The sequence below is a fragment of the Capra hircus genome, chromosome 9, assembly GCF_001704415.2.
Source record: "Capra hircus breed San Clemente chromosome 9, ASM170441v1, whole genome shotgun sequence".
NCBI lineage: Eukaryota > Metazoa > Chordata > Mammalia > Artiodactyla > Bovidae > Capra > Capra hircus.
Window position 1 is genome coordinate 47,008,289 of NC_030816.1, and position 24,002 is coordinate 47,032,290.

A 24,002-nucleotide genomic window follows, 5' to 3' on the forward strand; every position below is an offset into this window, starting at 1 on the left:
GATTAAGTATTCCCCCAGTAAAGATGTCACTTCTCTGGGGTCACAGGCACTGCCATACATGGTGGACTCTAACTAATCTTTTAATTTGTCATATCCGCTGCTGCTGCTGCTGCTGCTAAGTCGCTTCAGTCGTGTCCGACTCTAGATTTACATTTTTAAACATCCTTAAGACAGTATTTACTAAGCAGATGGATAAACTCTAGCAGAGCTTCTATCCCAGTTGTTCCGGGTTTTATTCTTCATCTTTATATTTCTGGATGTTCTTCTAAACTCCCCTTACCTCTTTGAAGATGTCCCAGACAGTGCTGCAGTTGAAGCCATTATTGAACAGGTGCAGAGTTTAACCAACCAAGTATATAAAAGTAGCAATCATTGCCTTTTTTATTATTTACATCAATACTTAACATATATAATTTATATCATATTCTTAAAATGAAGTGAGAACTAATTATGAGGTTTTGTTGTTGATTTGCTTTCAGTTGTGCCGAAATAAATTTTAATACTGTAGCATGCATCTGAAGTGATAAAAATACCACATAAAAAATAACAGGATTATGTGTTATAACCAATGTGATTTAATTTCTGGTAAAATGTGTTAGTACTTTTCATCTTAAAAGATGTTTTATTATTACTTCCTTTTTATAGCATGCTTGAAATTTTAGAGATTCTTTGTAGTTGTTAATAAAAATTTGAAAGCCTTTTCTAGCCATCAACTAGCTTAACTAACAGAAACTACTTGAGATATTTAAATAATAAGTATCTTTGATCTTCACTTATATCTGGAAGTATTTCTCATAATGCCCACACACACCTTCAGATTCATATATGCACAGCTGTGTGCATATGCACACATAAGCATGTATATAAGCATATGCACACATATATGCATAAATATATGTGTGTAATACTAATTTCTTATGATATTGTTATCCTAAATCTTAATTTTATTAATTTAATAGCATCTTTTTCAGTATATCTGCTTTTGTGAGATCTCAGAACTTTTAAATGAAATTTCCCACTCTCTCCCCCTCAAATACTTCAAGCATTAATCAGGGCATTTAGTAATAGATAGCTTGACATCTGATACTCGCTTTGATTCCTTAAAGGTTTGATGAACTCAGCCTTTTTAATGCTGTTTACTATTGCCATTGCCATTCCAGTTGTCAAAACTCTAGCAAAGTATTCTCCCTTTCATTAAGAATGAGAGGCTTGCTCTAAGACAGCTCAGGAGCATCTGCCAGTGCTTTTTCTCTGTATTCTAGGATAAAGGCATCGCTGTATTTCAGGACTGACCTGACCATACCAAACCTTACTTATTTGCTCACAAATCCTGTATGACCTGAGACTTTGATCATTACCATTTGTGTGTATATTTATGTGTACATGAGATAGTAGAACTCTGGAACTGAGGCAGACTTGCATGCATTGTCACTGAATACTTCAAAGGTTTAGAATAAGGGGTATTTGATACAGTGGTAAAATTCGTTGTGAAACAGGTTCTGTACAACCATTGCCTAGCCAGTGTTAAAATTGATCCACTCATTCAGAATTACTTACATATTACAACCTTAAAATGCCTAATATCCAGTTAGGGATGAGAGTGACAAATAGTAATCTTAATATACTATGAAAACGTTTTCCCTTGAAAATGTTATTTATGATAAATGACCATTAAATCTTTCTAGTTGCTCATGAAAATAACATTATTTGGAGAGGAAAAGTATGCAAATCTGGATTTTCAAAATTGAAGGTATAGTTTTTTTTTAAGTCAGGCTAGGCAGTGATTAAACAGATGCATAGGGGTTTTTTTGGTTTGTTTTGGCTGTGGAAATTGATAAAGAACGTAAAAGTATTTGCCCAGCCAGTATAGTCCTCAGAGGAAAAGAGAGTTTCCTGATGAAGTTCAATATTATATCTCATAGAGGAAACTGATCGGATAGGCGTTTCTACTTTGACTCTTGATTCAAGATTGATCTTAATAAAATCATTTAAACTTTCCATCTGTCAACTAAAATCGGCAGTTTTTATACTGCCACTTCTATGGAGAGGAGGAATGGTGAACATAGCAAGCTTCTTAGTTAAAAGTGCTTGTGTAATGTTCATGTAAAAGATTGAATCACACAGCATACATCTCAGTTTTAAATTAACTGAGGTTTTTATTAATTCAGGAAGGTCATTAAGCATATGTAATGGATCTGGCCTCCATTTGAGAAAAAAGCCACACCTGGTCGAGGAACTGATCTCATACTAAAGCCTTGGTGTTGTTAGAAGCTCGAAATAAACAGTATCTCAGAACACCAGTAGACAAAGTGACTCTGAGACCATGAAAAATGAGACAAAACAGGGCCATTTTACAGTGTTGTCTAAGCACAGATGGAAAACAAGATCACTGTGCCACCCACAGAAAACCAAACACTGCCCTCTCTCAGCGGATATGCGTGCCTGCTGGCTCCTCTACTAGTTACCAGCTTTACCCTCACTCTGCTCTGCCCTCCCGGTAGAACTGCCGCTACTTTCTGACAGTAGCCAATCTAGAGTGAACCCCTTCTTCCTTGTGGCCTCCTTCAAATCACTCACAGAAAGCCTAGACCCTCTAGTAAGTGAAAGTGAAGTCGCTCAGTCGGGTCCGACTCTTTGCAACCCCGTGGACACCAGGCTCCTCTGTCCATGGGATTTTCTAGGCAAGAGTACTGGAGTGGGTTGCCATTTCCTTCTCCAGAGAATCTTCCTGACCCAGGGATCAAACCCAGGTCTCCCGCATTGTAGACAGACGCTTTACCGTCTGCTGCTGCTAAGTCACTTCAGTCATGTCTGACTCTATGCGACCCCATAGACAGCAGCCCACCAGGCTCCCCCGTCCCTGGGATTCTCCAGGCAAGAACACTGGAGTGGGGTGCCATTTCCTTCTCCAATGCATGAAAGTGAAAAGCGAAAGGGAAGTTGCTCAGTCGTGTCTGACTCTTAGCAACCCCGTGGACCGCAGCCTACCAGGCTCCTCTGTCCATGGGATTTTCCAGGCAAGAGTACTGGAGTGGGGTGCCATCACAGAAACACCCCCAAAGTGCCTCGGGGAGAGTGCTTTGCTTTACTGCAGCAGATACTAACGGAGAAGGCAATGGCAACCCACTCCAGTAGTCTTGCCTGGAAAATCCCATGGGTGGAGGAGCCTGGTAGGCTGCAGTCCATGGGGTCGCAAAGAGTCAGACAGGACTGACCGACTTCATTTTCACTTTTCACTTTCATGCTTTGGAGAAGGAAATGGCAACCCACTCCAGTGTTCTTGCCTGGAAAATCCCAGGGACAGGGGAGCCTGGTGTGCTGCCGTCTGTGGGGTCACACAAAGTCGGACACAACTGAAGCGACTCAGCAGCAGCAACAGATACTAAACCCCACTCATTCCACTACAGGTAGATGCATTCGTGGTAGGCTTTGACCAGGGTACACTGACAGGCCAAAAAGGCCCAGACTCCCAGGAGCTTGTTTGGGCAGATCAGACTTACACCCAGATCAACTGGAGAACTTCAGTAATAACAACTGCCTTTTATTTACTATGCACCCATTTTGTGCCTTTACTGCCAGGCCTTTAATATATGTTATTGACATTTTAACCTGAAAGTTTGGTACTTTTTATTTTCCCCATTTTGCAGATAGATAAACTGAGCCTTAGAGAAACTTACCTAAGTCTTACTTCCCTTGGCACTGGCTAGTATTTGCTATATTCAAGTTTCAAATCCAGATCTGCTTCCAAAAGCACACAAACTCTACACTCTGTCGTTCTGTCTTGCATATAAAACTGAATGCAGTGCATGGTAAAGTAATCCTAGACCCCTTCACTTTCAAGTGTTTTGGCTTCCTTTGGTCTGCATCATCACTAATTATTTCAGTACTGTTTATCAGTTTTTACCGTGTTTTTAAGCAAGGCTAATCCTCCGTGATAATAAATTTCTAGATCTGTTTTCAAGATTTCTCTTGGAGGGTGCTGCAGTCAATGACAAATTACAGCTGCAGTATGATACGATTGTGATTATTCAGAGAACCAGACATACTAATTGTTATGTGAACTCAAGAATCTACCTTTACTGACCTGATACGTGGCTTTGAGCAAGTCCTTCATTTCCCTCAGCTTCAACATTATCTACCAGTGGGGTCAGTAATGTCCACCCCCCAGGGTTCTTACAGCATGCGAAAGTACCAGACACACCAGTAGATGCTTGGTACATGCTTGTATGCCTGCCCCCATCTTGTGCCTTCCAGCTCTCTTACCACATATTCTCACTATAGTACTATAGAAAAATAAAGCAGAGCTACTACTTGAAAAGATGTAAAATCCGTTGGCATTCGTTTCTTTCTGTATCATAAGGGAAGCTTCTGTACAGAGACTATAGAAAGTGTCTGCTTTAAAGGCCTTCTGTCACATATCTAGAGATGTACTATCATACATTGTCATTATTTAGTTACGGAATACAATTTTTCATACTATTTCTTTTGTCTATAATAATGTTCTGTTCAAGCTCTAAATCAGAAGCCTGCATAATTATATTTCCTAAAAATTCCTAATTCATAGTGTACCTTCCTATTGGAGAATTTAAAGACCATATAAGAAAAATAAAATTCTAAAATTTGTCTTGTAATAAACTGTGGTGAAGCCAGAATTAGATTGAACCCATAATTTTGGATTAAAAAGAATATTTTAGATTTAATTAATTAGTGATTATCGTGATGGAGTAAGTACTCTTGTAAATCCACATTACCTACTGATATCCATTTCTTTTGAATATTTATGCTCTTCAGATGTTATTTCACAAAAATATCATATAAATCAACATTTAATCTCTGTGTTTCATGCTCCTATAATTTTAGCAACTAAGATGATTCCTGAGGGTTTTAAATAGCTTTCAGATGTCAGTCTGATAGTAACCCTGGCCGTAGATTCTTGATTTATGAAAATGTTTTCCCAGTCTTTCAGGTGAAACATAAAAAGCAAAGCTTTATTTTTGTTTGTAAATAACTCCCAATTCCTTTTTATAAAGTTTTGGTCCAAGTCCAGTTTGGGTTCGTGTCTACTGATGGTCACTCGCCCTGCAGTTTAAATTTGGCTTAGTATTCTTTTGCTTCCTTAAATTGCTGTGTGGCATTTCTGAACCCTCATAACCACTTTCATAGCCAGTCCTTGTGGTAAGTCAAGTTTCTCTATATTTCTTATTGAACTTTTCCGTTCCTTTGAGAATAAAGGAATTATAAATGTCTTGAAGGAAATTGTAAATGTCTTGAAGGAAGGAGCAACCTAAATGAGTTTTAGTAGTTTCAGAGCATTTATGGCCATCGGTGATTCTTTTTTTTAAACAGCTACTATAAAAATAAGACTTCCTTCATACTCAATTGCCAGCAGTTTGATACTTTTTTTAAATTATCAAAGTATTACCTGCCCTGATTTATGCCTTGGATTTTTTTCAGGTATTCAAAAAATATAGTTATGGTTTGCTTTTGAATATTTCTTTAGTTTGTTTTTAATACAAATGTTAGCATATTGTGTTACTTGTTGAGATGCTCATTCCTTGAAATATAAAGACTGGTTTAGTTAATTTATGGATTTAAATTTAAGTTGTAGCTTTTGGTATAGCCTTGAGGAAAGACCAGTTTTGAGATGACCTAAAAATATTAGCCTTATTTCTTAGTTTTATAACTCCTGGGAAATCTGAAGTAGAGCTAGTGAGTGTGCGCATGAGATGATACGAGAGAAAGTAGCAAAGAATTCTCTTGGAAAAGATTTAAGTTTAAGGAATATAATAATTCGTACTAGGTTCAAGTGGGATTATTTGTTTTAATACCACATACTCAGTGACCCTTTTTTTTAGTGTACAGAATTCATTCTTATACTTTGTATTTTATCTTGTTTAATTTCTCACAACTGATACTGGTTCTCATATGTCACAAATATTTATATTTAAAATATTGACATAAAATTAGGCTGACTGAAACCCTCTTCTTCTAGCACTCTGAAGAAAAATTGCTCTGTATTTGCAGTAGAAATTATAACTATGGTCATATCACTGTACTCTTATTAAATCAAGACTTGGCTTTCAAACAAAGAAGGTTAAAGGACTGAGGAATAATGTCATATCTATTTGTTTACAGAGGTTAACAGCATTCTAAAAATAACAGTTGATTATTTCATCACCATTCTCTATGGTGTATATTTTCATTCTTATTATATATCAGTGGTTCGGTTCAGTTCAGTCGCTCAGGCATGTCCGACTCTGCGACCCCATGAATCGCAGCACGCCAGGCCTCCCTGTCCATCACCATCTCCTGGAGTTCACTCAGATTCACGTCCATCGAGTCAGTGATGCCATCCAGCCATCTCATCCTCTGTAGTCCCCTTCTCCTCCTGCCCCCAATCCCTCCCAGCAGCAGAGTCTTTTCCAGTGCATGAGGTGGCCAAAGGACTGGAGTTTCAGCTTTAGCATCATTCCTTCCAAAGAAATCCCAGGGTTGATCTCCTTCAGAATGGACTGGTTGGATCTCTTTGCAGTCCAAGGGACTTTGAAGAGTCTTCTCCAACACCGCAGTTCAAAAGCATCAATTCTTCGGCGCTCAGCCTTCTTCACAGTCCAACTCTCACATCCATACATGACCACAGGAAAAACCATATCCTTGGCTAGACGGACCTTAGTCGGCAAAGTAATGTCTCTGCTTTTGAATATGCTATCTAGGTTGGTCATAACTTTTCTTCCTATCAGTGGTAAATAAACCTAAACACCAGTCTTATATCTGAATACCAAAAGCTTGTGTTATTATTTAATGAGTCTTAATTATATGGTTCTTTACCATGTATGTGGTTTTTATTCATTATATGATGTATTCAGCAATCTCCTTAATCCTGGAGTGACCAGTAGAAAAATACACATGATCTATGCCCTTAGGAGATTTGCATGTTTTTGAGGAATCACAGACTTTAAGAGTAATATAAAGCATTTCAGGCCCAAGTTGGAGTTCATGTCTGAACAGCCTGTAAATACACCCAAAGAGAAAAATACCTTTGTGACCAGGCTTGGTCAGTGTCTATGTTTTGTAAAAGAACTGTAATTTTGAACTAGGAAAGGAATTGTTAGGTGCTACAAGTCTACTCATTTATTCCCATCTTATAGTTACAACAACCTAATTATCTACTGCTTAGTGAGCATTTTTATCATTTTGCAAAAGTGTTCCATGGGTGCTTGAAAAGAATGCATAATCCCTTTTGTTAAGCATGTGTGTGTGTGTGTGTGTTAAATCACTTTAGTTGTGTCCAACTCTTTGCGACCCTATGGACTATAGCCTGCCAGGCTCCTCTGTCCATGGGATTCTCCGGGCAAGAATGCTGGAGTGGGTTGCCATATCCTCCTCCAAGGGATCTTCCTGACCCAGAGATTGAACCTGCATCTCTTATGTCTCCTGCATTGATAGGCGGATTCCTTACCACTGTGCCACCTGGGAATCCCTTTTTAAGCATAGGGTTCGCAAGTATGTTTATACCAAACTTGCTTTTTATGAAGGTCAGGTTTTTACTGTGAGCATAGTTTGGTTTTTGGACCCTTTTATATATCACGAGAGTATCAAAATATCTCACCAGGATGGTAAATTCTTTTGATAAGAGTCTGTGGGTGGTAACCTCAGGTTTTGTTCATCTGAGAATGTTATTTTGACCTCATTCTTGCCATTTTTGATGACTGAACAAATCTAGGGTGACAATTGTTTTCTTTCAGCAGTCTGAACATAGTCTGCTTCTGTCTTCCTTGTTGCTGCTGAGGATCTAACTGGTATTCCTTCATGGATGATCTTTTCACTCTGGCTGCATTTTACTGTCTTCTATTTTCTTTGTTTTCTAGAATTTGACTGTAATATGGCCTGTGTTTAACTCTGTAATGTAGGTTTTCTCCTTATGTTTTTCTGCTTGGGCTTTATTATGGTTGGAATTTGTTATATCTTCCATCAAGTTTGGAAATCTTTTATTGATTGATGGCAGCTACATTTTCTACCCTGTACCCAGAGCTGCCACTTAAGGTCGACAGATTTACTTGTTACAGCTTTTGTAGGGTAGGCTTTGTTGCTTTGTTTTTCTAGTTCACTGAGAATGAGGCCTGCTTGGGTTTAGCTTTAAGCGGGAGGTTCTCCAGTCCTACTCCCATTGTGCGAAGACCCCAAACTTTGCGCCTGTTCCTCTGAGGATAGCAGGCAGTCAGAACAGAAGCTCCAGCCCATTGGGGTTCAGCTGAAATGCTCAGGGCTAGCAGCTTAAGCACTTGCTAGACTTTATTTCTGGTCTCAGAGCCTTTCCCTTACTTTCTTGCAAGCTTATTGGTTTCTAAGAGATATTATGTGTGAATGCATATAAAATGTTAGCATACATATATTAATATAATATTCCCAGAGGATCTATTTGATTTCTTACAAGTGTTTTAGAACCTCTTCTGATAAAAATAGAAGTCTTTCCTTTGCCTTAGAATGGAAATTTTCTCTTGTTGTTTTTGTTTTTATATCAAAATCACACTTTGTTCCTCCTGTTATTTTTTCCTACAGGTGAGCAGTAGGTCATCCAGTCCTAGCGTCAGAATGATCACTACCTCAGGACCAACCTCAGAAAAGCCAGCTCGCAGTCATCCATGGACCCCTGATGATTCCACAGGTGACCAGTTTATTTCCTCATTATGAAGTTGAATCTATCATGTTTATGTTCATTTAATCATGTGATTAGTCTAGTGTTTATAAAGACTGGCATTATACTATAGTTTAGATTTTCCTATTAATAAAATCCTAAAATAAAATATTAATAAAATATTTCCTATTAATAAAATCCTAAAATAAAATATTTAGCAATACATTTTAAACTATCTTTTTTTTTACTACTAAGACAGAAACTACTTTTCCTCATGTGGTTCTCCCCCTACGTCCCCCATGCTAAACCTGTATTTTGAAGATGGTTTGTTTGGGGATTTTTTAAGTAGGAAGATACTCTCTTCTTGATGTTTCAATCTGATTTTTTATTACAATCTATCCTTCTGGTAGTAATGATAGTAGTAAACTCTCATCTTTTGAATAACTAAAAACAAGATGGTAAAGTAATCATCTTCATCTCAGTGTTTTATTTTAAAAATACAAGATATTGTGTACCTCGGTAAGAAAAAAAATGTTTTTTCTGACCTTTGACCTTTTGAATCATTTTTAACTGAGAGGGAGACTTCATTTCAGTCACATAAATAGTCTGTTAAATAGATTTTTAAAGGCCTGTAAGAGTTATTAAAACTCCCCAACATGAATAACTTAACTAATCAAAATCAGAATATAAGACTTAAAATCTGTCTGTCTGAAGGTAGTAATGAAATAGTTTCATTATGGGTAACCAGGAAATTATGTGCCATAAGAAAATTAACTTTTCTTTAGCATTAAGAGGATACCTTGATAAATATGCAGAATATTCTTCTGTGAAAATTATTTATATGTTATTGTGTCAGAGAGGGAAGATGATCTCTTAGACCTCGAAAAACTAAACCATTTGGGATTTTATATCAGATCAACAATGGAATTAATAATGGTGATTAAATTGAAATTAAAAGGTCAGCTTTCTGTCTTTACAAACTGAAATTCTGCTTATAAGTATTTTTAGATATTTGACATGGTATCGTCAAGTTCATAATGTAATTTTAAAAAATTAACTGGGTGGCTTTTCTCTGTGTCATGTAAGATAGAACTATATTTAGCCTTGGGTGTACTCCCTAGTTTTAGAAAGTTTAAATTTAGTGGTGGCAAAAACTCCTAAATTTCACTCCCATCACAGCCCAGCCTCCGATTGCCCAGAACACTCACCACTACTCAGCACATGTTTACCATGACATGCTTCTCCTCAGAAAGGGACAGGGAAATGATCTTGACAGATTTGACTGTTAACATTCAGGTAGTAGTAGCTCTTTTCGATTGACACATCCTTCAATGAGGGTGTACTTGCCCTGGCATCACAGCATTTGCTGGGTCTCCTCATTTCAGCCTGGACTAACCTAGACATCCCAAAGTGGGGCAGGTAGCGAATTCATGAGGGTAAAATCAAGGTTCTCCTACATCTCTCTCATTTAACCGCCGTGATTCCATTTCATGTGTCCTTCTACTTCCAACTTCCATCTCTTTTTGTTCCTTTTCTGGAACCTAAAATACCGCAAAATACCAATAGCTAGACATCATACGTAAGTCCAGGTTGCAGTATCAACTAAATTTCATCTCTGCTGTGAAATGTACTATAAATGTATGGTTATTGTTTTTAAATAATTTTGAATATAATTTTTGGTATTGAGAATCTGGTTTAAGTTTGTAAATAATAAAGTTCAGCTTTGCACTGTTTCTAAGAAAAATATTGATAATGAAGCTAACAGAATAAATTGTAGGGAAGAGACAGGTAAAACCTTTTTCTTTCAAGGCCCACTGACCAAGAAAAAAATGTAGAAGTGCATATGTTAAGTTAAAACAACCTAGTTAATTGGATTTTTTAATTTAAAAGGGCAGCAGTTTTTTGTGTTTTTCAGAGGAAAAGAACAAAATAATTAATAATTGTAATGCATAGTGCTCTTGTAATACGGGTTTCTACTTGTGGTATATTGGGCATACCCAAGAGCAGCTAGTAAGAGAGATACTTGGATCCAGTAGAGGGTGCCACAGTGGTGAGGGGACACTCGCTCAAGAGATGGTCCTGGACCTAGTACTTTGCAAAGATTGAAACATAAATCATGCCCCATTTGTTTGCATTCTGATTAGAGTCATGGTACTGACACATTAAAAGTAAACTCATCATGGTATGTAACAGACTGCTACATTTACGGTATAAGCTGAGTGTTTTACTAGTTATAGATAAGACCTGGCATAGTCCATGACTTTTTTAAAAAAAATAATGAGATTTATTATTTAGTCATAAAGCAGAAAGGAGAAGACAGCATTCCAGTTGAAGGGACCATATATTTAGAGAATATGAGATAGTGATAAGTTTCATGTTTAAGAGACTGGGCGAGAGGTTTTACCTAACTTAACCAACTCAATATGAATTCTGATATTTAGGAAAAGAGGTTAGATTTAATCAGCAATTAAAACATTATAAGACAAACTTTCATGGAATAACCTTGCTGTCTTAAAACCAGAAAGTAAAAGTTGCTCAGTCATGTCCAACTCTTTGTGACCCCATGGACTGTACAGTCCATGGAGTTCTCTAGTCCAGAGTACTGGAGTGGGTAGCCTTTCCCTTCTCCAGCGGGTCTTGCCAACCCAAAGATCGAACCCAGGTCTCCTGCATTGCAGGCAGATTCTTTACCAACTGAGCTATCAGGAAAGCCTTGTAACCAGAAACTGAAAGCTAAATTTCAATTTTAAGTGAGAAGGTGAAATCTCACTTCTTGGATTCAGAGAACAGATGAAATTTAGTAAAGGACCTTAATTCCCACCATCAGAGGGCTTTAAAATTGTTTGAAAATAGCACAATCCTTGGACTTTTTTTTTTAACCCCAACAGTACTGTGAAACATTGGTATGTTTAATTCTGAAATACATATTGGGGAAAGGGGACTGATTAAATATGATATATGAAGTATCAAAGATTTAAGAAAGAGTGATAAGAGTGGAAATATTAAATTAAAGAAATTTGAAGACACTTAATTTTTCCAGTAAGTTCAGAGGAAATCACTTAATAAGTTTAATTTTGTGAAAAGCAGTATTCAGTGGAAGCATTATTTGAAACTATTGTAGGGGGTGGGGAGAGGTTTCATCAGAGAAATAAATGTATTTCTTGTTATAGCTGTTTCAAAAAAAAGCCTTTGCATTAGTATATGATTTTAGGGTAAAAGCTCTAAGGCAATACTCTTATTCCTTCTTTATTGAACTCCAGCACACAACCTAGCAACTAAACAACAGCAGCAGTTTAACATGACTTTTTAAATCTGAAATGTAAACTTGAATATGTTAAATTGCCCTGTTTTCCCAATTCTTCACCTAGTATCAAAGACAATAATTAAAAAAGAAGAACCAGTGCCATGTGTTGAGTCCTCCCCAGAGACTAGCTAGCACTGCATGGTATTTCTTAAATACGTTATCTCATCTGCTCTGAATTAGCTTCACTTTTGGAGTTATTTGAAAACACATTCTCAGTGGCTTTAAAAAAAAAAAAAACTGGAATATCAGTCAGCAGTAACTTAGGAGGTTATTGAACCATCTAACTGTCTTAGTTTTTTATTGTATTTGAGAAAGTGCCTGGATGTCTTCCTGACCTTGCCTTATCTCTACCACTCTTTCCTGGAGTCTCTAGCAGAAAAAGAGTGAATAGCTCACTTGCTTAACTCATTTATACTCTGTTAATACTGGGGAAGCAGCTACTTCTGAAATAGGAAAGTCTATATTACCTCCCAGTTACCCTTCCTGCTCCTGGAAACATACATACATGTTCATATTGGGAAGAGAGCGAGCCATGTTTCTCCAGCAAGTTGTTGTGGCAGTTTTACCTCTTTTTGAAATACAAACAAAACTTGTGTGTTCAGATATTTTGATAAATTGGCTGGTTGGTTATTTGAGTTAACCCATTTAATTGTTTTTTGACATGACATTAAATCACACTTTTCATGCTGTCCATGTGTGTAATACACTCCCATCAGTAACACCTCTCGTTCTCTGCAGTGATTCTCATTGGCAGGAGTGGGATGGACAGTTAGAATCTTTGCTAATTGAGGATGACCCACTGGAAAAGAATGTGCCTCTTGCTTTCCCCCTTTCCCTGTGAAGGAACACTGATAATTGCTGGAGTTGACACAGCCTTATAGTAAACTTAACGTGATCAAGGAGAGAAGGAATGTGAGGCTTGGTTAGGTAGAGTCCATAAGACTGAATTTAAAATATAAAGGTCCCATATGACTGTTTTTGATTTTAATTAAACAAGGGCTTACATGCTTTAATATATGATGTTCAGTTCATAGCCACCTTAAATTATAGGCATGAGAGTATGGTTGTACTCTAATTATCTGTAATTGGATGTCCTCTGTTTACCTTTAGAAATAAAACATTACCAGTAGCAATAACTTTCCTCTAGGAAAAACAGTCATCTGCTTTGTTGCTTTTTGTTTTTAATTATTTATGACAGAAAATAAATAAAACACATGCTGTAATTCCAGATACCAATGGATCAGATAATTCCATCCCAATGGCTTATCTTACACTGGATCACCAACTACAGGTAAAGGAGTACTTTCTCAGCGGTTTCCTTTTTCCTTTTTAGAGAAGTTTGTCTTTAAAGCTGGTGGTTGTGTTCTTATTTGTCATAGTGTGTGCATTTATTTATGCTTTCAGTTGGCCTCCTTAAACTTTTAAAAATCAAATTGAAATAATTGATTCTCAAGTCAGTGAGATTGCCAGAATCATATGTTTCTAATCCAACAATCACCTTAAAATACTCATATCTTTGTTCAGCTGCCAAGAATAGGTCTTGGCTCTTCATTGTTAGTGTATTAAAATTTAAAACTCATGTAAGCTCATTTCTCCTTAATAGATTTTGTGATACATTGGCATGTTCATGGTGACTAAAATATAAGTAATACACTTCTCTGCCTGAGTGTGAGAGCTGTAAACATCTTTCAGTATAATAAAGTTTGGCAACTGAAATGTAAAACCAGAGGTCAAGAGTACTGTAGTCATGGTTCAAAAGTTTGAAAACAGCAAGTATAAATTTAAGATCTGAGTTAACAGTGACAAAAGGACACTGAGATTTTCTAGGCCTAGTTTGTTTAACGCTTATTTTTAAAAGATCATTGCTTCAGTGCTATAAAAGGCTTATTACAGTCTCTGTCTTAACGCTCAAATAGATATTGAGATTTGATTTAATTATGTTTTTAACATTTGTGATTTATTTCCAGCCTCTAGCACCATGCCCAAACTCCAAAGAATCTATGGCAGTGTTTGAACAGCATTGTAAGATGGCACAGGAATACATGAAAGTCCAAACAGAAATTGCATTGTTATTACAGAGAAAGTAAGTATCTTTTATGAATAAAAGTAAATAATTGGTATTTTGAGTTTAAAATCTGCTAAGGTGCAATATAATCATAAGGGATTTGATTTAGGTCATACCTGGAATGGTCTAGCAGTTTTCCCTACTTTCTTCAATTTCAGTCTGAATTTGGTAATAAGGAGTTCATGATCTGAGCCACAGTCAGCTCCTGGTCTTGTTTTTGTTGACTGTATAGAGCTTTTCCATCTTTGGCTGCGAAGAATATAATCAATCTGATTTCGGTGTTGACCATCTGGTGATGTCCATGTGTAGAGTCTTCTCTTGTGTTGTTGGAAGAGGGTGTTTGCTATGACCAGTGCATTTTCTTGGCAAAACTCTATTAGTCTTTGCCCTGCTTCATTCCACATTCCAAGGCCAAATTTGCCTGTTACTCCAGGTATTTCTTGACTTCCTACTTTTGCATTCCAGTCCCCTATAATGAAAAGGACATCTTTTTTGGATGTTAGTTCTAAAAGGTCTTGTAGGTCTTCATAAAACCATTCAACTTCAGCTTCTTCAGCATTACTGGTTGGGGCATAGACTTGGATAACTGTGATATTGAATGGTTTGCCTTGGAGACGAACAGAGATCATTCTGTCGTTTTTGAGATTGCATCCAGGTACTGCATTTCAGACTATTTTGTTGACCATGATGGCTACTCCATTTCTTCTGAGGGATTCCTGCCTGCAGTAGTAGATATAATGGTCATCTGAGTTAAATTCACCCATTCCAGTCCATTTTAGTTCGCTGATTCCTAGAATGTTGACGTTCACTCTTGCCATCTCTTGTTTGACCACTTCCAATTTGCCTTGACTCATGGACCTGACTATTACCAAATTCAGACTTAAATTGAAGAAAGTAGGGAAAACTACTAGACCATTCAGGTATGACCTAAATCAAATCCCTTATGATTATGCAGTAGAAGTGAGAAATAGATTTAAGGGCCTAGATCTGATAGATAGAGTGCCTGATGAACTATGGAATGAGGTTCGTGACATTGTACAGGAGACAGGGATCAAGACCATCCCCATGAAAAAGAAATGCAAAAAAAGCAAAATGGCTCTCTGGGGAGGCCTTACAAATAGCTACGAAAAGAAGAGAGGGGAAAAGCAAAGGAGAAAAGGAAACATATAAGCATCTGAATTCAGAGTTCCAGAGAATAGCAAGAAGAGATAAGAAAGCCTTCTTCACCGATCAATGTAAAGAAATAGAGGAACAGAATGGGAAAGACTAGAGATCTCTTCAAGAAAATTAGAGATACCAAGGGAACATTTCATGCAAAGATGGGCTCGATAAAAGACAGAAATAGTCTGGACCTAACAGAAGCAGAAGATATTAAGAAGAGGTGGCAAGAATACACAGAAGAACTGTACAAAAAAGATCTTCACGACCCAGATAATCATGATGGTGTGGTCACTAATCTACAGCCAGACATCCTGGAATGTGAAGTCAAGTGGGCCTTAGAAAACATCACTACGAACAAAGCTAGTGGAGGTGATGGAATTCCAGTTGAGCTGTTTCAAATCCTGAAAGATGATGCTGTGAAAGTGCTGCACTCAGTATGCCTGCAAATTTGGAAAACTCAGCAGTGGCCACAGGACTGGAAAAGGTCAGTTTTCATTCCAATTCCAAAGAAAGGCAATGCCAAAGAACGCTCAAACTACCGCACAATTGCACTCATCTCACATGCTAGTCAAGTAATGCTCAAAATTCTCCAAGCCAGGCTTCAGTAATACGTGAACCGTGAACTTCCAGATGTTCAAGCTGGTTTTAGAAAAGGCAGAGGAACCAGAGATCAAATTGTTAACATCTGCTGGATCATGGAAAAAGCAAGAGAGTTCCAGAAAAACATCTATTTCTGCTCTATTGACTATGCCAAAGCCTTTGACTGTGTAGATCACAATAAAGTGTGGAAAATTCTGAAAGAGATGGGAATACCAGAGCACCTGACCTGCCTCTTCAGAAATCTGTATGCAGGTCAGGAAGCAACAGTTAGAAGTGGACATGGAACAACAGACTGGTTCCAAATAGGAAAAGGAGTACGTTAAGGCTGTATATTGTCACCCTGCTTATTTAACTTCTATGCAGAATACATCATGAGAAATGCTGAAGCACAACCTGGAATCAAGATTGCCGGGAGAAATATCAATAACCTCAGATAATGCAGATGACACCACCCTTATGGCAGAAAGTGAAGAGGAACTAAAAAGCCTCTTGATGAAAGTGAAAGTGGAGAGTGAAAAAGTTGGCTTAAAGCTCAACATTCAGAAAATGAAGATCATGGCATCTGGTCCCATCACTTCATGGGAAAATAGATGGGGAAACAGTGGAAACAGTGTCAGACTTTATTTTCTTGGGCTTCAAAATCACTGCAGATGGTGACTGCAGCCATGAAATTTTAAAAGACGCTTACTCCTTGGAGGAAAAGTTATGACCAACCTAGATAGTATATTCAAAAGCAGAGACATTACTTTGCCAACTAAGGTCCGTCTAGTCAAGGCTATGGCTTTTCCAGTAGTCACGTATGGATGTGAGAGTTGGACTGTGAAGAAGGTTGAGTGCCGAAGAATTGATGCTTTTGAACTGTGATGTTGGAGAAGACTCTTGAGAGTCCCTTGGACTGCAAGGAGATCCAACCAGTCCATTCTGAAGATCAGCCCTGGGATTTCTTTGGAAGGAATGATGCTAAAGCTGTAACTCTAGTACTTTGGCCACCTCGTGCGAAGAGTTGACTCATTGGAAAAGACTCTGATGCTGGGAGGGATTGGGGGCAGGAGGAGAAGGGGACGACCGAGGATGAGATGGCTGGATGGCATCACTGACTCGATGGACATGAGTCTGAGTGAACTCCGGGTTTGGTGATGGACAGGGAGGCCTGGCATGCTGCGATTCATGGAGTCGCAAAGAGTTGGACATGACTGAGTGACTGAACCTAACTGAACTGAAGGTGCAGTATTGTTTAAAGACATGAAAACCATAATTCTTAGTATTAATCATGAAGTATATTTCTCATGTGGAGCTTTTCTCTATGTTTATGTTTTTTCTTTCCTTTTTTTTTATTAACGGATAATTGCTTTACAGAATTTTGTTGCTTTCTGTCAAACCTCACCATGAATCAGCCATAGGTATACATATATCCCTCCCTTTTGAACCTCCTTCCCATCTCCCTCCCCATCCCACCCCTCTAGATTGATACAGATCCCCTGTTTGAGTTTCCTGAACCACACAGCAAATTCCCATTGGCTATCTATTTTACATATGGTAATGTCAGTTTCTACGTTACTCTTTCCATACATCTCACCCTCTCCTCCCGTCTCCCCATGTCCATAAGTCTATTCTCTATGTCTGTTTCTCCATTGCTGCCCTAATTCTTCAGTACCATTATTATAGATTCCATATATATATGCATTAGAATACCATATTACCTTTCTCTTTCTGACTCACTTCACTCTGATAATAGGTTCTGGGTTCATCCACCTCATCAGAACTGACTCAAATGCGTTCCTTTTTATGGCTGAGTAATATTCCATTGTGTTTATGTACCACAACTTCTTTACCTGTTCATCTGTCAATGGACGTCTAGGTTGCTTCCATGTTCTAGCTATTGTAAATAGTGCTGCAATGAATGGGATACATGTGTCTTTTTCAGTTTTGGTTTCCTCAGGGTATATGCCTAGGAGTGGGATTGCTGGGTCATATGGTAGTTTTAGTCCTAGTTTTTTTAAAGAATCTTCTATGTTTATGTATTTTAAACACCCCTGGCTAATTTTCCATGTACAACTGAACTCTTGACTGAATTTTATTATATTAGCAAGACATAAGGGAAATAAATAGGTACTCTTAACCATATATTTTATGTCCTTAGAATTTTAAAGTTAAAAGCTATTTAGATTTATTGGTAAACGGATTTATTGTCCTTGGACACAGGTAAAATAATTTGATTTACTAATGTTTAGTTGTGCTTTATCTTAGAAACATTTTGGTAGATACAGTCTCTCCAGGTGTATGTTTCAGAGAGTAGAATGACTATATTAGAGGGCTTTATTTCATCTCTGATTGTTTTTCTGAGGAGTTTAATAGTCACAGGTTGCTCTGTGAAATAGACTACTTTTCTCCCCTTTTAAAGAATTACAGTCCCATTTCCATTCTTCTCTACTAGAGATTCTTAAGAAACAATGTTTCCGTTTTCTTAAACATGATCTTCATGAAATTTTACTCCTTTGACACTGATTTATGGTGGTATTTTCAAGAAGGGAGAAAAGGGGTTTTTTCACAATTTTCTAATACAATGATTTTGAATTCAACTTAACATTTTAAAGGTAAAGCTAAATAGATTAAATATTAAACTGTGTGAACTGTAGAATGATGGGATTTTGTCACACTTTATGTTAAGGAAAAAAGCTATTTCTTATGTCACATGTTTAATCTGTACTGTTTTCATACTTTAATCACTTGAAAGAGGAATTCTATGTTGGAGGAAAAAAAACAGGATGAATTGAGGGACACCATAAAAAATATGGCAGTTTTAATCTTTTTTTTATTTATTTTAATTGGAGGTTAATCACTTTACAATATTGCATTGGTTTTGCCATACATCAGCATGTATCCACCACAGGTATACACATGTTCCCCATCCTGAATCCCCCTCCCTTCTCCCTCCCCATACCATCCCTCTGGGTCGTCCCAGTGCACCAGCCCCAAGCCTCCAGTATCATGCATTGAACCTGGGCTGGCGACTCATTTCATATATGATATTATACATGTTTCAATGCCATTCTCCCAAATCATCCCACCCTCTCCCTCTCCCACAGAGTCCAGAAGACTGTTCTATACATCTGTGTCTCTTCTGCTGTCTCGCATACAGGGTTATCATTACCATCTTTCAAGTTCCATATATGTGCATTAGTATACTGTATTGGTGTTTTTCTTTCTGGCTTACTTCACTCTGTATAATAGGTTCCAGTTTCATCCACCTCAATAGAAGTGATTCAAATGTATTAATGGCTGAGTAATACTCCATTGTGTATATGTACCACAGCTTTCTTATCCATTCATCTGCTGATAGACATCTAGGTTGCTTCCATGTCCTGGCTGTTATAAACAGTGCTGCGATGGACACTGGGGTACATGTGTCTCTTTCAGTTCTGGTTTCCTTGTTGTGTATGCCCAGCAGTGGGATTGATGGGTCATAAGGCAGTTCTATTTCCAGTTTTTTAAGGAATCTCCACACTGTTCTCCATAGTGGCTGTACTAGTTAGCATTCCCACCAACAGTATAAGAGGGTTCCCTTTTCTCCGCACCCTCTCCAGCATTTATTGCTTGTAGACTTTTGGATCACAGCCATTGTGACTGGCCTGAAATAGTACCTCATTGCGGTTTTGATTTGCATTACTCTGATCATGAGTGATGTTGAGCATCTTTTCATGTGTTGTTAGCCATCTGTATGTCTTCTTTGGAGAAATGTCTATTTAGTTCTTTGGCTTATTTTTTGATTGGGTCGTTTATTTTTCTGGAATTGAGCTGCAGGAGTTGCTTGTATATTTTTGAGATTAGTTGTTTGTCAGTTGCTTCATTTGCTGTTATTTTCTCCCATTCTGAAGGCTGTCTCTTCACCTTGCTTATAGTTTCCTTTGTTGTGCAGAAGCTTTTAAGTTTAACTAGGTCCCATTTGTTTATTTTTGCTTTTATTTCCAATACTCTGGGAGGTGGGTCATAGAGGATCCTGCTGTGATATATGTTGGAGAGTGTTTTGTCTATGTTCTCTTCTAGGAGTTTTATAGTTTCTGGTCTTAGATTTAGATCTTTAATCCATTTTGAGTTTATTTTTGTGTATGGTGTTAGAAAGTGTTCTAGTTTCATTCTTTCACAAGTGGTTGACCAGTTTTCCCAGCACCACTTGTTAAAGAGATTGTCTTTAATCCATTGTATATTCTTGCCTCCTTTGTCAAAGATAAGGTGTCCATAGGTGTGTGGATTTACCTCTGGGCTCTCTATTTTGTTCCATTGATCTATATGTCTGTCTTTGTGCCAGTACCATACTGTCTTGATGACTGTGGCTTTGTAGTAGAGCCTAAAGTCAGGCAGGTTGATTCCTCCAGTTCCATTCTTCTTTCTTAAGATTGCTTTGGCTATTCAAGGTTTTTTGTATTTCCATACAAATTGTGAAATTATTTGTTCTAGCTCTGTAAAAAATACTGTTGGTAGCTTCATAGGAATTGCATTGAATCTATAAATTGCTTTGGGTAGTATACTCATTTTCACTATATTGATTCTTCCCATCCATGAACATGGTATGTTTCTCCATCTGTTAGTGTCCTCTTTGATTTTTTTCACCAGTGTTTTATAGTTTTCTATATATAGGTCTTTAGTTTCTTTATAGATATATTCCTACGTATTTTATTCTTTTCGTTGCAATGGTGAATGGAATTGTTTCCTTAATTTCTCTTTCTATTTTCTCATTATTAGCGTATAGGAATGCAAGGGATTTCTGTGTGTTGATTATATCCTGCAACTTTACTATATTCATTGATTAGCTCTAGTAATTTTCTGGTGGAGTCTTTAGGGTTTTCTATGTAGAGGATCATGTTATCTGCAAACAGTGAGAGTTTTACTTCTTCTTTTCCAATTTGGATTCCTTTTATTTATTTTTCAGCTCTGATTGCTGTGGTCAAAACTTCCAAAACTATGTTGAATAGTAATAGTGAAAGTGGGCACACTTGTCTTGTTCCTGACTTTAGGGGAAATGCTTTCAATTTTTCACCATTGAGGATAATGTTTGCTGTGAGTTTGTCATATATAGCTTTTATTATGTTGAGGTATGTTCCTTCTATTCCTGCTTTCTGGAGAGTTTTTATCATAAATGGATGTTGAATTTTGTCAAAGGCTTTCCCTGCATCTATTGAGATAATCATATGGCTTTTATTTTTCAATTTGTTAATGTGGTGTATTACATTGATTGATTTGTGGGTATTGAAGAATCCTTGCATCCCTGGGATAAAGCCCACTTGGTCAAGGTGTATGATCTTTTTAATGTGTTGTTGGATTCTGATTGCTAGAATTTTGTTAAGGATTTTTGCATCTATGTTCATCAGTGATATTGGCCTATAGTTTTCTTTTTTTGTGGCATCTTTGTCAAGTTTTGGCATTAGGGTGATGGCGGCCTCATAGAATGAGTTTGGAAGTTTATCTTCCTCTACAATTTTCTGGAAGAGTTTGAGCAGGATAGGTGTTAGCTCTTCTCTAAATTTTTGGTAGAATTCAGCTGTGAAGCCGTCTGGACCTGGGCTTTTGTTTGCTGGAAGATTTCTGATTACAGTTTCAATTTCCACACTTGTGATCGGTCTGTTAAGATTTTCTATTTCTTCCTGGTTCAGTTTTGAAAAGTTGTACTTTTCTAAGAATTTCTCCATATTGGCATATAATTGCTGATAGTAGTCTCTTACGATCCTTTGTATTTCTGTGTTGTCTGTTGTGGTCTCTCTATTTTCATTTCTAATTTTATTGATTTGATTTTTCTCCCTTTGTTTCTTGTTGAGTCTGGCTAATGGTTTGTCAATTTTATTTATCCTTTCAAAGAACCAGCTTTTGGCTTTGTTGATTTTTGCTATGGTCTCTTTTGTTTCTTTTGCATTTATTTGTGCCCTAATTTTTAAGATTTCTTTCCTTCTGCTAACCCTGGGGCCCTTCATTTCTTCCTTTCCTAGTTGCTTTAGCTGTAGAGTTAGGTTATTTGTTTGACTTTTTTCTTGTTTCTTGAGGTATGCCTGTATTGCTATGAAACTTCCCCTTAGCACTGCTTTTACAGTGTCCCACAGGTTGGGGTTGTTGTCTTTTCATTTTCATTCATTTCTATGCATATTTTGATTTCTTTTTTGATTTCTTCTGTGATTTTTTGGTTATTCAGAAGTGTGTTGTTCAGCCTCCATATGTTGGAATTTTTAATAGTTTTTCTCCTGTAATTGAGATCTAATCTTACTGCATTGAGGTCAGAAAAGATGCTTGGAATGATTTCAATTTTTTTTTAATTTACCAAGACTAGATTTATGGCCCAGGATGTGATCTATCCTGGAGAAGGTTCCGTGTGCGCTTGAGAAAAAGGTGAAATTCATTGTTTTGGGGTGAAATGTCCTATAGATATCAGTTAGGTCTAACTGGTTTATTGTATCATTTAAAGTTTGCATTTCCTTGTTAATTTTCTGTTTATTTGATCTATCCATGCTTGTGAGGAGGGTATTAAAGTCTCCCACTATTATTGTGTTATTGTTAATTTCGCCTTTCATACTTGTTAGCATTTGTCTTACATATTGCGGTGCTCCTATGTTGGGTGCATATATATTTATAATTGTTATATCTTCTTCTTGGATTGATCCTTTGATCATTATGTAGTGTCCTCCTTTGTCTCTTTTCACAGCCTTTGTTTTAAAGTCTATTTTATCTGATATGAGTATTGCTACTCCTGCTTTCTTTTGGTCTCTGTTTGCACGGAATATCTTTTTCCAGCCCTTCACTTTCAGTCTGTATGTGTCCCCTGTTTTGAGGTGGGTCTCTTGTAGACAACATATATAGGTGTCTCATTTTTGTATCCATTCAGCCAGTCTTTGTCTTTTGGTTGGGGCATTCAGCCCATTTTCATTTAAGGTAATTATTGATAAGTATGATCCCGTTGTCATTTACTTTATTGTTTTGGGTTTGAGTTTATATACCCTTTTTGTGTTTCCTGTCTAGAGAATATCCTTTAGTATTTGTTGGAGAGTTGGTTTGGTGGTGCTGAATTCTCTCAGCTTTTGCTTGTCTGTAAAGCTTTTGATTTCTCCTTCATATTTGAATGAGATCCTTGCTGGGTACAGTAATCTGGGCTGTAGGTTATTTTCTTTCATCACTTTAAGTATGTCCTGCCATTCCCTCCTGGCCTGAAGAGTTTCTATTGAAAGATCAGCTGTTATCCTTATGGGAATCCCCTTGTGTGTTGTTTGTTGTTTTTCCTTTGCTGCTTTTAATATTTGTTCTTTGCGTTTGATCTTTGTTAATTTGATTAATATGTGTCTTGGGGTGTTTCGCCTTGGGTTTATCCTGTTTGGGACTCTCTGGGTTTCTTGGACTTGGGTGATTATTTCCTTCCCATTTTAGGGAAGTTTTCAACTATTATCTCCTCAAGTATTTTCTCATGGTAGTTTTAATCTGTTTTAAGTACTTTAAGAAATGTTACTAGTAAATTTTTGTTGGAGAGCCTTTCATTAATTATTCAGTTGTTTCTAGTAGGGCCCCTTTAGGAACTAATATATAATATCCTTTAAATAAAAGGCACTCAAAGAAGTTTATCAGGCTGTAAAAGACTCTGATTTTTCTCAAAAATAATTGCAAGTATCGCACACTTTGTATTCATTTCATTATTTTCAAAGTAGGAAATAGATTTAAGTTAGATAGCACCTATTTTAATTATCTTGCCAATGTTTTATAAGCTACCACTGCATTGTAGTTGAATAGAATTGTGACTTCAACTTTGCATATGAAAACGGGAATGTGAAAGTCAAATGTGAATGATTAAAACTTCCAAGGGTTACTTCCAAGTGTAGCCAGAGTAAGCTCTTCCCAGACTTTTTTCTTCCTTCCTACATACAAGGGATAACAAATGAAATTTTCTGGAACTTTATTATACCACTTTATCTGTTTTCACTACTTATCTCAGTACAGTTAGGCTTATTAAAAGGAGTATGATATTTGTATGGGTATGCTAGAAGAGTAGATGATAGTGTCTATCGTAATTGTGTCTGACTAGTGTACCTAACCTCCATTCGTGGGATTTTCCAGGCAGGAGTACTGGAGTGGGGTGCCGTTGCCTTCTCCATTAGTAACAGCAGCAGCAGTGTACCTAAGATATATAATGATAGACCCAGAATCAAAGTTCTAATTAATTAGAGCTTTCATCACCAGCTGTTAAGGTAGGAATATTTCCATCCTATGTA

General features: G+C 37.2%; 1 protein-coding gene across 5 annotated transcripts in view; it reads left to right on the top strand.

Annotated features, from left to right (window-relative positions):
- The window catches only part of MAP3K7 (mitogen-activated protein kinase kinase kinase 7), a 74,210-nt gene that overhangs the window by 47,082 nt on the left and 3,126 nt on the right, over positions 1–24,002 (top strand). For all 5 annotated transcript variants that reach the window (XR_001296081.2, XR_001296083.2, XR_001296084.2 and 2 more), the window contains 3 exons: positions 8,560–8,665; positions 13,169–13,230; positions 13,907–14,022. Coding sequence is in view for 2 of the 5 variants with exons in the window: in XM_013966480.2 (XP_013821934.1) it covers positions 8,560–8,665; positions 13,169–13,230; positions 13,907–14,022 (284 nt within the window). In the remaining 3 variants the exon portion in view is untranslated. The remainder of the gene's footprint in view (positions 1–8,559; positions 8,666–13,168; positions 13,231–13,906; positions 14,023–24,002) is intronic.